The sequence below is a fragment of the Thermobia domestica genome, chromosome 1 (assembly GCF_964235325.1).
Source record: "Thermobia domestica chromosome 1, izTheDome1.hap1.1, whole genome shotgun sequence".
NCBI lineage: Eukaryota > Metazoa > Arthropoda > Insecta > Zygentoma > Lepismatidae > Thermobia > Thermobia domestica.
This window is the reverse complement of record NC_137454.1, coordinates 321,241,936-321,255,826: the sequence shown is the minus strand read 5'-3', so window position 1 is coordinate 321,255,826 and position 13,891 is coordinate 321,241,936. Positions and strand designations below refer to the sequence as shown.

At 35.9% G+C, this 13,891-nt stretch overlaps 1 protein-coding gene across 1 annotated transcript in view; it reads left to right on the top strand.

The window, feature by feature from the left end:
* Tomosyn (syntaxin-binding protein tomosyn) overlaps window positions 1–13,891 on the top strand; it is a gene marked incomplete in the record, with an annotated part of 588,696 nt that overhangs the window by 488,239 nt on the left and 86,566 nt on the right. Inside the window, 1 exon segment of the mRNA XM_081728737.1 lies at window positions 7,780–7,896. Coding sequence (XP_081584863.1) covers window positions 7,780–7,896 — 117 coding nt within the window.

Sequence of the window (13,891 nt, the reverse complement as noted above, 5' to 3'; positions counted from 1 at the left end):
TTTTTCATTTAATTTAATTTACTGTGATTTTATAGTAAAGTAAATTGTTACTGCGATAACCGCGATTTTTCATTCTGTTAATTTCACTATTGGGTTATTCTAATACTTCTTCGATCACGCTTACATGTTCCATATGTGAACTGTCTCTAAGAAAGAAAAGAATGTACTTAACGTATTGGAGCAGATTTTAATATTTTATAATGTGAGAAGTGGCTGACAAATGAGCAATTTTGTTAAGAAAGAGTTTTGCTTCTCCATATGTGTAATCCTATAGAATCATAGTATATCGATTTTTCCAGTATTTAAAATAGTCCTTAGTAAGGTGTTAAGGGTGAGAATGTCAGATATTTGAAATGAGATATTATTAAAAGTACTTGTGATAACGCAATATCTTTTGTTGCAAGAAGCAATCAGTGGCATTATGATTTAAAGAAAAACAACATTCAAATGTCCTCCTCTGCTTCGGTGAAGTAGGAGATTTTGAAGGTAATTTTTCACCTCTTTTGCACACATACGAGACGCATTTCAAAAGAAAGAGCCGATATTTAATTGGAAACAGGTAAATAAGTTTAGCAGCATTGTTTTATTGGGTAAAAACAAGTACATATCCATTTTATTTTTCAAGCACTTTCTGTACCGTGGCACAAGTTTTTTTAATACCCTCTGCATAGAAGTTCGCCGCCTGGGAGTTCAGCCACTTCAGCATCCTAAGGGACCCATCTGGCACACGATTTCTGATATCCTAATGTTTCTGTAACAATTCGAAACAATGTTGTTGGTGAAACCTCTGGAAATTCGATGTGTAGAGCGGTAATGGTGAGGCGACGATTTTCTTTAACTTTTTCATTCACTCGCTGCACCAAGTCGTCAGTCTGAATGCTTGGTCTTCCACTCTTCTCTTCGTCGTGAATATTTGTACGACCTTCTTTGAATGCACGACACCATTGCCGTACCTTTCCTTCACTCATTACACTGTCGCCGTACACTGCACACAATTCTCTATGAATTTCAGCAGCACTTTGTCCTTTGACATAAAGAAATCTAATCTCAGAGCGGATCTCGCACCAGGCGGGATTGTGTATGCGCGCAGCCATTTTAACACGCTCCAGCACACACGAAAACAAACAGATGACTGACGAAACTATGGTTGTTTGATGGGAGTTCTTAAGTTGACATAACCACAGCAACAGGACATGACGTCACTTAATGTCGTCACTACCCTGGAGCACTTAATGCGCAGTGTATCCATAAGCAAGGCAGCTCTGTTGACAGTATTACTGCTGAGATAATATGCCAAGGTGGATTATAATTTAAGACATACCTGGAATTTGTTCGTATACTAGTGGAGAATAAAAAACACATTATGTTGTTACAGCGGTTGTGTGAGTTGCGTTTTACGTTCAACAAACGAACAAGATTATACACAAACAATGCACTGAATAATGCGTAAATAATTGCGGCTTGTCCCATCAAAGGCGGGAAGAACGCCGGGATTTTTTTTTAAAATCTCATTTCGTGCTGCGCACTGATACGTGTATCAAAATTGAAATTTCAGGTTTCCTCAGTTATGTTCTATTTTATAAGTGTACTGACATTCATGATATATCAATTTATTTTAGCACCAAATGAACTCTTGTAGGTTTAGTAAGTGTTTTGGAGTGGCAGAAACGGGATTAAGAATACGTGGACATTTTTAAAATTACAATTTACAGGTAAAAGGTGTTAATTCCGAACAAAAGATAAATGTTTAGGGAATTTATTTATGAAGGCGCAGAATATGTAAGTCATCTGTGAACATAGATACAGCAATAAGATGTTGCTTTAATTCTATGAAACTCTCCATAAGGGCGTTATTCCAGGGCTGCAAACTAATGTACAAGGGACTTGAAATAGACTATTTCGCTGCCTGAACCTACCCTAACCTAACCCGAACTACTGCTACTCTACTACTACTACTATACTATTATTACTACTACTAGTCAACTACTACCATTACTGCCTTACTATACTACTACTACTACTGCTATTAGCCTACTATTATACTATCATTGCTACTACCAGGGCCGAAACCAGCTACAAAGGTTTGGGAGGACCGTGAATATGTTACGGGGGGCCAAGTCTTTAAAATTATCTTACAAATATCAAAATTGTATTTTATGTATTAATAATAAAATTTTGTATTGAAGTCTGGAGGGGCCACAAAAAGTTTAGAGGGACCTGGCCCCCTCTGGTTGCGGGCCTGGCTACTACTAAACTACTACTCCACTACTACTGCCTTACTACTACTATACTATCATTATTACTATTACTACTACTAAGTGTGCACCCATATTTTTTTTAAATGTAATTTTTGAACAATTATCTCTTGTAACGCCCCTGAATTTTACCTGTTCCTGGTGGATCACTGGCATGCGCCAACACATGTACAGTCTAGAAGGCGTGATGACGCTATTTTCATCGAGAAATGTGGGTTTCAAACTAATATGAATTTGTCCACGTATTGTTGAGCTGAACTGCGGAAACTGCTCTATCCCAATTTAAAAATGCACATTAACACTGATGTAATAAAGTAATTATGCAGCCTATACCTAAGCTACACGAGGTTTACGTTTATGCACCCACCGTTTCAACTTTTGAAGTATTTCGTTTTATTAGCTTATCGACGTCCACCATACCCTAGACGCCGCATGGACAAAGTCGCACATAGTACGAACTATTCGCAAAATCAAAGTAGGCGAATCACTTATCGACAATTTTCGCATTTATTACTGCCTTAATATGGGGAGGTCCTTAAGTGACATGAATTCCCGCCTATATCTGTGTGCGTTGTGGATTACACGCACAACATTTAATGGATTTATCAAGAAATACTGAACCCACAAGTTCAGCACCCACATAACTGCATTACTCATGAACAAGGGCGCCCATCAAGGGCGGCAAGGTGGGCGCTCGCCCCCTAAGAGGAACTTGTACTTGGGAATACTGAAGACCCAATAGAATTTTTACATTACTTACAGCAAAATTTGAAACTATATTTGAAACGTCGCTTATACTTGCCCCCTTTGAAACCCCAACATGGGCGCCCTTGCTTATGAACTGCACACTAAGAAAAATCCGTTCTCCGGACAGCGGTATATTGTATAAATATACAAAATCCTCTTGCTTACTACAGAAATCAGTATGGAGCATATGCTACATACGCACTGCCCTTAGATGTTAGATCATGCCATTGCAGGATGTCTGACATCTAACAGTTTTCCGTATATCACCTATGTTACATTCTGCTGCTATATTCTATTCTACTATGGACATTCTGCGTTGATTTGTATGTGAGATCCTGACCACCTATATTGTTTCATACGGAAAGTACGTATAGATGGAACATTTATACTTAAAGTAAGTATTATAAAACATGCGTTTTCAGTTATACGTTTGCTGTACGTTAAGTCTAAAAACTACAGGAATTACGCATGTAACCTACCGTTTTGAGTACGCTACCTACATTTTTTTTTCTCAGTATGTGCTTTGAAAACTAGCCATATGTCAGATTACTGGGAGAAAGCATTTTTTTTTTTTTTTTTTTTTTTTTTTTGGAAATCATTGCTGTTTTCTTAAATGTTTTTGAGGTTAATCTACCTAAAGCCAAACATACCACTAACTAAAGAGTTTCAGACAGTATTGCTGAGCATGAGTAGTCGCTAATGCTCTCGCTTTTGGTCCTCGGCTCGATTTCCGGCAGGGTCAGTCGGTCGAAAAGGTGTAACACCTTTTTCAGGCTAGCTGTCCTAAATAAGGTTTTTCCTGGGATTTCCTCATTCACACCAGGTAAATGCCGGGATGGTATCTAATTTACAGGCCTCAGGCCGCTTCTTTCCTTATCCGTTCCTTATATCCCTCCTCCCTACCATGATTGCGTGCTCGCCGAGGATGTCATCCCTCCAACCTAACGTGCTTAAGGCCATAGATGCCGGTAATGTCCATGACTTGTATCAATAAATAAATAAATAAATAAATATTGACGAGCGAGCGCTAGCAAGCGAAGACGGGTTAGAACGCCGCAATGTACGTTATATTTGTCCATTCTAATTAATAGCAAATAGTAATTGCAAAATTTTCCATTCAGCACACGGCATTTCCAGTCTACTCAGTTCACAAATTATTCACATATCAATTATCTTTCCGCAACATGAACTCATTCCACCTATAAACATTCTGTTTTTACTAAGTTTTGGTCCCCATAATCCTAGAGAACCCGAGAAATATATTACATACTTCTTTCGTAAATTTTGCAAATTCAAACTCATAAAATAGGACAGCACCATCGTTTTCTACATACAGTAAACGTTATATAATTTTTAAAAATTAGTAGTACAGTCCTCTTTCACACGCAATCATTCATTTTAATCATAAATTACTGTTTTTATGTTTATGTATTCTACACCTGCATCCATTTATCCAGCGCCGTAACTTAGATTGTTTTCTTGGGAGGGGGTAAGCATTAATACGCGTATTTGATTCTCCTAGAAAAAAGTTGTTTCTCTAAGCTTGGGCTCCCTCTTTCCATCTTTCTCTTAATCTTTATGGACCCGGGTCGTTAATTACACCTTCGATCCCGTTCCATACATGACAAATGAATTAAGAGGGCAAAATTGACAAATATCAAACCCATACAAATAAACATTACTTTTAGGGCCCCTAATAGAATTATTTTTTTTATTGAAATGGGCCCACGACTCATTATTGTTTTATTTATATTTTATGTGTTGTTTTGTTTATGTAATACAGTAGACATATTCGATGCTTCATTTATAATTTCATGTTCGTATCGTATACAGAGTAAGAAAATGTTGTCTTAAAATGGGTCCCCTCGAACGGCGGGGAGCTTCCTTGGGGAAGCATTTGCCCTCTCCCTCCTCAAGTTACGGCTCTGTCACAGGCTGGTAGCCAGCTCAAAAATCTAGGGGAAACCCGGTAGAAGTTTGGGAGGGAGTCCCGATCCAAACGTATTATAGTTAATCATCATATTATAGCTCGGCGTACAAATTTTCAACTAGAAATTTAGAGCTGGCGACCAGTGTTCAGTAGGAATGGTTTCTGCCTGAACTCACAGGGCAGCGCATTTTCTGTTTCGTAAGAAAATAATTGTCACTGAGTGAGAGAAAACACGGAATGTGAAGTCTTTCTTTGTCAAACCAAAGGCCGTTTGGGGGGGGGGACATCTCAATTTGTACGTGAGAGATACTGGCGACCATTATTTTTGGATTGGCGAGTGCGTCTGACTTTGAAATTTTGCACCCTGTTATAGTTCATTTGCAAGCGTACTGTGAAAATTTTAGGGGATCAGTACCGTGAAAATTTAGAGGGGCCCGCCCCCTAGACCCCATGGATAAGGGCCTGTCACATATTAATATGATGTAGACCTATCATTAATTTTTATGTCAATTATATATTATGGATCTCCAAATTTTTTTTGGAACAAATCTTTCGCGGAGCATCATCAAATATCTCGTGTGGAAATGCTATATTTTCATACAAATATACAAATATCTCTTTAAGTATATTACTTCATTAACAGATAATCATTTTTAAACATATTTTCTTTACCGGTCTGTTACTCTAGTATAAAATTAATAAGTTGACACCAAATCAGTTGCAAACACTGCTCAACTTACTATCACATTTAGTGATGTCATATTCTGTGGTGCTCTGGTTTTGTCAACTTAAGATCTCCCGTTGTTTGATAGCCAATGGACCAAGTGATGTTACTGCGCAAGCGTGATCCGATCACTATTGCCAGTCGGTTATAATAAAATATTGGCCCTTTCTTTTGAAATGCACCTCGTATTTGCGCGATAAATTTTGCATTTGAACTCTGAATGCTCCCTTCCAGTTTACAAATTGTTCGTGGCTTATTTTCATAGACCTAAGACTTGAGATAACATCTAGAAAACAAGTCATGCGGAGAGATGACATGATCTGAGCACCAGTTCATATAACAAATTTCTTGACAGAACGAGTCCGGGAAACTTTTCGTGCAATAAGTCCAGAGTAATCCATTCCACTCATTGTAGCAGATGAAGACGTTTTACAGTATCTTCAAAACATAATGTTATTGACTGCTTTTCACAATAATAATAATATATTCGTTATCATTTGTAGTTTTCATTCTATCTCATTTTAAAATTCTTATTGGTGAACCCTTTAAAAACAATGAAGTATGAAATTACAAACAAAATAGTTATTTTGTCTTATATTTTAATCATAACGGGGGTAGTAAAAGCAAATTTCTGCATCTTACTCTGACTGGGATTAGGTTTCCTTTTTGCTTTTACCTTTTGTGCATAATAAGCATGAGATTTTCACACGAATATTTGGAAAAAGTCCATGAACTGTAAAAGTGCCGCTTCGTGGTCAAATGTCTAACGCAGTTGCTTTATTTTTGAATTTTCGAGGGACGCTAGCCTCGAATAAAAGACCTATTAGTGGTAGTCCACATCTCATATAGCCTCGGAGAAAAAAAGAAAAAGAAAACACGCCAAACTCTAATGAACAAAATCGAAGTTACAGCAAGTAATTATGTTCTGTACAAAATTTCTAGTAAAGCTTCTCATGGTGGTAAAGAATGAATTCGAACGAGAAATACGAAAAAAAAAAAAACTTTTTGTTTTCAAAGTGGTTTATATTTCGTTCTTTCCCGTATTTAGTGAGTTTATGTTGTCTTTTGGACAAAAGATCAATGACGGTGTCGATGTCAATGATGCGAAGTAATAAGGGTTGACTTTTTTCCTTGTAAACTCAGTTGGTATATATATATATTATAGTTTGTTTTTATTATGTATTGTTCGCTTTCATAATATTACTTCTCATAAATATAAAAATGGGCTTATTCTTTTCCGTAGCAATCGATTTCTACGATTATATTGGAATTTCTCTAATTGTTTCCAGAACAGAAGTATTTTTTCTTGTCTCAATTTATCAGCTCTAAAGCTGTCAAAATTTATCAGCTATAGATCAATTTTTAACCATATTAGAGAAACGATTACATTTATTTTGTCTTTGTAAATTTCACTTTTTAATTTGTGATTTATTGTTTTCATTTTATTACTAGCCGGTAAATAAGTGTTTTCGTTCTGAACTTATACACTCTTTGCTGACGTCTCCCCATTAAACTCCTGGTCAATCGAAAATAAAATAGTGAAAATATAGAGTAATTTCAGTATAACATACTTAAAACAGCTCTCGATAGTTTAGAATGTAGAACTGGATCGACCAATGAAGTAGTTTTCTCCCAAGCTACAGTATGAAGTAGCACCTTAATAACATAGTGATTCCGTGTACGTGGATCGTTTTTGTACAAGTATATTTACGACACGCGAAATTTTTATTAATATGTGAAATGAAAACCATTACTAAATATGAGGCTTTGAATTATTCATATGCTTACAAAAAAGTTCGTTATTTTACAGGCCTAACTGGACGTATTGTATATGTTAATATAGTTACCCTTTATTACGATTTCATCATTGACATAATATAATTTAAGATTAAATCTGTATAGAAATATACATTATATATTTGTGTGTGTGTGTGTGTGTGTGATATTTGTCAAAAATATGATAAAAGTTTCAAAATAAGATAAAGTTTTAAAATACCTAGAATACTTAAAGTTTGCTTTGTGCGGCTTGTGAGCATTGCATGAGCTTGTGATTTTTTATCGTGCATGTACTGTTAACAAAATTCTATTATTAATATACTTTTTTTTGTTGTTGTTCTATTTAGACAAACTTGATAGCTCATTTTCAAGATCTAGAAGTTCTAGTATGTCCAGTTTAGAGAATATAAGTTCTGAAGCTATACAGTGCCTGGCCTTTGCTGATTCCTACACAAAAAAATCAGGTAAGACTCTTAAAAAAATGCGCATATATATATATATATATATAAAATATGTGTGTGTGTGTGTGTGTGTGTGTGGATGTGGGTGTAGGTGTGTGTAAGTAATATTATGCTGAGAGTTTCTAAATTATATACCAGTAGAATGCATTATTATTTGTCGTTACTACATGTCGAGAAAGGAGTTTAAATGTGCAATATATATATATATATATATATATATATATATATATATATATATATATGAGACAGGCTTGGATTAGAGTGCTAACGAGGGAAGGGCGCGATGTCACTCAGAGATAATTGCACCAAATTTGTTGTAGAAGTAGGTAATGGGAATAGAAAAGAGCGTATGGAAGCATTCGTTTCGCAGCGTTCGGAATCAGAAATAATGGGTCCTACAGTTCAGGAGAAGTATGGCCTGTCAATCATATATTGATGGGACGGAGCGTTTTCTCGCTGTTGAGGCCAATGCAGAAGAAGTTGAATAAAGTAGAATGAAAACAGAAAAGATGAGCTGAATAGAGAATGAGCCAATATCCGCCCTCAGTCCCACCAGGCGAATGCCGGGATTCTAAATCTATCAACTGCCCTGCCCTTGCCGTTAACAATTGGGTATGCATTACTATTTACCTTAATGAAGTGATATAAAGAAAATAAAGAAAATATATATACAAATTAATCATGGGTGTCGCCAGAAGTTTTCCAGAGAAGGGGTCGGAAGGAAGTTGCTGTATTTCTTCACACTAAGATGTTGTCAGTACGCAAGTATTAAATGTTTGAACCTACCAATATTATCTGAATACATTTGTACGGGTTTTTGATATCTACGATGTGGCGCCCACCAAAATTCATCATTATGTGTTTGTGATTAAAATTTAAATATATATATTTCGGAATTAGTGATGTTTAAAATGGGAACTACTGTGAACGACCATAACAAAAATAACCGTTTGAATACATACAAGACTGTTCATTAACACAACTATATTAACGCAAAGGATCAAGGAAATATTTAAATTTGGTCTACTCACCACTTGAAAGCAGCAAAATGTATTTGACAGAAACAGCCTCGTAACAGCAACTTCGTTCAAGACTCCAAATATAACTCACGCATGTTTCACAAATACTGCACTTTAATAGTGTGAACACAAAGTGACCATGAGCGTTTCGTGACATCGATTTATTTCTATGTATATATTTTCTTTATTTTCTTAATTTCATTTCATTAGGCTAACTAAGTGATGCATACCTCACTGAGAGCGGATATTGCCTCATTTTCTGTTCAGCTCATCTTTTCTGTTTTCATTCTACTTTATTCAACTTTTTCTGCATTGGCCGCAACAGCGAGTAAACGCTCCGTCCCATCAATATGTGATTGACAGGCCATACTTCTCCTGAACTGTAGGACCCATTATTTCTGATTCTGAATTCCTGCGAAACAAATGCTTCCACACGTTCTTTTCTATTCCCATTACCTACTCCTACACCTAATTTGGTGCAATTATCTCTAAGTGACATCGCGCCCTTCCCTCGTAAGTTAAGTATGCACGTAATGTTAAAGAATATATAACTCTCTCGCTGTTGAGAGAGTTAAAACAGTTGTTTTTAGTCAGTTTATTAATTGGATAAGGTGTTCGATAATCCATGGAAGTAATTGAATGTGATTTTACTATAGTGTTTTACTGTTTACCTAATGAAAAGTGGAGATTAGATCTTGTGTGGAAACAAATCTTGTACAATGTTGACTATTGGCAATTACGAGTAGCATCTAAAGATTATATGGATGTGAGTACAGGAGATACGGGAGAAAACAAAGGTTGAATCGAATTTTGTTATGTGTATGCATATTGATGCATGATAATTTTGATCTCATATATCTTGGCACAATGACTGAACTAATAAGCATAGTAGTTATCAGTTACAGATATAACTAGAGACAGTTTAGAGATAGTCAATCAACAGAAGTGGCGCAATCTGCTTAAGAATCTACACTTCTAAGCGTAACAATGGCTTCATTTTCTAATTTTTAACCATTTGACATTACATACGGTACGTTTCAAGTATACTTAGAAAAATTTGAGCAAATAGCCTTGTCCTGCTCTTCCTTCTGATGTAACGCGCAACGGAAATAGATTTTTATGATTAAAGTCGTCCAACGCAGAATTCAAGGAAAACCGTGCTAGGCGACTTTGAATGGCCCGAGTCACCAGCTTAGAGCATAGCTCCAAGCAACAGTAACGCATCCAAGTTCGGAATGTAGAGAGCCCGTACCCCAAGGAATCGAACAGTGAAATCACAATTAAACATACCATGAAATCCAAGTTGTAAAACGATTGTATTGAAAGCACATGTAATAAAATTTGTTATTACAAAATGTAAATATACAAGACAAGTATATACGTAACATAATATCACATTATCTGTGCATATTACTATCTCTTCGCTCACTATCTTTGATTCGTTCATATCCAACAAGATGTAATCGCAAGACCATCAAGATAAGGTTAAGTTCTTCATATCTTGGTAGTTAGTATCTAGTTAAATACAGATCGTTAGATTTGTTAGTTATAGTAATGTTTTGCCCACAATAATCAGGAAATGGCATTAATTAGTATACAGCTGTAGTTAACAATATCGCTGGTACTTTTATTTGTTCACTCAAACTTTTTGCAATTACTTTCCAAAATTTCATATTTCATTTTATATCAATACTCATCATTATTAGCATACAACATTTATTAAACTTTGCAATATATTATACGTAAATTAGCATATCTCAATTTTAAGAACAAACAATTAAAAGAACACGACTCCAGCACAGAATTCCCACGAATAAACTGGTAACACAGCTGAAATATGTGTATTTCCTAATAGATTTCAGGAATCACTACCATCATTGACCTTATCATCGTGAAAGTTTGTTGGATTGAAAATTTGATAATACATGCAAAGCCATCTTCTGATTTTGCTACAGATAACGGTTCAATGTTTACTTAAAATTTTGACCAAGCTCCAATAAAATTAAATTTCGTAGGAAATCATCGAAGTTTGTTAACGAGAACCCGAAATGGGTTCACTTATTAGAACTCTATGATTTCAAAGGCCATCTTTCACATTACAATCACAAGTACAAAATCATTTTGCTTCAAAATTGTTTTCCGAATGTTCAATTACATTTCCTGATCGTTAAACCCTGCAGTTGTTTATTTTTAACAAAAGAAGATAATGTATCATAGCTACCCTTTTCTTTTTTTATCAACAAAATTTTTAAGGTGCAGAATTAGATTCTGTTCACCATTGCTTCGAATTAATATTGAATTACTAAACATTATAAAACATAACAAAATCAACAATAAATTATTAATTCAGAATAGATAAATAGTTAACAAGAAGTTACAAAGAATAAGTTACACAAATTAAACAATTATAAAATAATGTTTAACCCTTGTAATGTCCTCGTAGAATACGGGGCATTACAGCTTTGTTGTCTGCATTACCAGAAGACAGGAAATTAACCAAAGTACGAAGCGTTTAGAAATTGTGTTCGCATCAAATGGGATCTCAAAAGTTTTATAAAGAATTTAGAAAAATAAAGAAATAACTGCTGTTAACACATATGGACTCTTAAAATACTCTTGTTAATATCCCAACATATACTTTGTTCTATGATACACATACATTTATACACGCTCGAAAACATGTTTTGTGATATGATCTTTAAGATCTTCTCACAGGTCTAGTGGCTAGCACATACGAGTACATGAGATACGGAAGAAAACAAAAGGTTGAATTTGTTGTGTGTATGCATTTTGATGGATGGTAATTTTGGCCATACGTTCTCTTGGCGCACCTTGTCCCTTGTTCGATTCCCGATGGGCGAGCACAAAAATATTAATTTTACAATCATTCACTTTTATTAATCATCTGGCTCCTTTAGCCTAAAGGGCATAACCGTGGAACGTTAAGCTTAAAAAAATTCGTGTGTGCTTTGGTCTAGGCCAGCATCGTACGAGGGGAGTTCAGTATGTCCACGAAGTTCGTAATTGAAATTTTAGGGGTCGAAAGAAAGTTTAAACTAGTCACAAATAAAAGTTTCATAAAAATTACCTAATGATAGAAGAACAATACTTTTATTTAATACCGTTCCCAAGATAAGGAGGGAGTAGTGGAGGTCAGAACCATCGAATAAGTTTGAAAGCAGGCAATGTCTTTTTAAAGATAGGGCGAGGTAAAATCAGATAAAATTAGGAAGGTATATCATAGACCAAGGCTACAATGGGTGGGTTTTAACGAGCTATTATTCATATTTCGTCTATTATTTCATCCTTCATTTGCCTTTATTCTTCCTTGGTATACACGATATAACCACGAACATTTAAATAACATTCATGCAGTTTCACGTAACATATATGAGTAGTACCTGTATAGCCAAATTCCTGTATAACATACATATCTTTAAAAAGATACGGCCTTAAGGCGTGTGTACACACATTGAAATGTACAGATAGACAGATATAAAAAAAAAAAAAAAAAAAAAAAAGTAAAATAAAAATTTAAAAAAAACTTCCGGCAGGTAGAGAACATGAAATGTAAAACATGTGACTCCTTTGAATATTGGCAACGTCAGGCAACGACCGCAGCACGGGATGTTGGTAATGTTGTGTTAGGGAAAATTCCGTACTACGTGAGGAGCAGTAGAACGACAGTGTGCAGTGAACTGAGCGGGCGGTAATAGTGTAAAATGGGCAACTCTCTGATTTCAAACAGGATAAATTATTGATGCTCGGTTATATGGTGCAGGCGTGACAGAAGTGGTATATGTGATGGTGTGTCGCGAGGATTAGCGACTGGTTCCGCCGAGCATTAAAGCGGATTGCCTCTCAGAACCGTCGTGCAAATGCAGTACAAGTGAGGAGGAACTTAAAAAGGACTTCCCACAGCCTGTGTCGACATATCACTTGAACACAGGGGTCGGATTGCAGGGGCGAAACAACTGAGAAAGAATCATAACGCTTTATCACGACGCCAATTGTTCCACGAACATATAGCATGGACCGCTAATGATTGCAAACGCATGATGTGGTCGTATGAATCATCTTTCATTTCACTTCAAGCCACGGGCCGTATTTATGTTCGCGGATGCCCAAAGAAGAGTATGTACCACGGCGGATGCCAAAAGAAGAGTATGTACCACGATGTTTCCGCCCAATTAGGTAGAATGTCGGTGACTCTTTGATGCTGTGGACCACAATATCCTGGTTTTCAGTTAGTCCTCTGCTGAAGCTTACCTGTCGCGTCACTGTCAATGATTATGTTAATATTTTAGGGGATCACGTACATCCCGTAGTCCAGGTGTTGTTTTAGAACAATTGAGCCATATTCCAGGATGATAATGCTGCCTGCTGGAATTGTTGCTGTGTAGTTTGAGAAAAGTTGAGATGAAGTTGAACACCACGCCTGGCCCGCTTCTTTCCAGACCTGAACATAATTGAACATCTATGGTCTGTTTTGGAGATACAAATCCGGCGCAGACTTTCGCCTCCATTGTCTCTCACGCAACAGAATGCTATGCGGAATGGTGTAACACTTGACTTCGCTACGCGTCGCATCAGAGCTGTTCTAAGAATGAGAGATGGTCTAACATTATTTTAATCTTATAAGTTTTTTTTTCTTTCTTCTTAAGAAGTTTCTATTGGTGTGATAGGTATTTTTATGTATCAGTTGATTGTATTGGCATAATTTCTTACTTTTGCCACTGAATAAAATCGATATATGAAAATTATTTTAGAGATGAAGTTTCATAAAAATGTGTAGGTTGTGTCTTATAAAAATAAGCAAATAAATAAAATAAAAACAAAAAATCTTAGAAATCTGTTATTTGAGGTATCTTCCACAAAATAATAAAAACGTTCATGGATTGCAGTAAGTAATCTTTGCATGTTATTAATGCTAAACATTTGTGCACTGTGACTGTCTTGGGTTAGTACTGTGTTTGGTG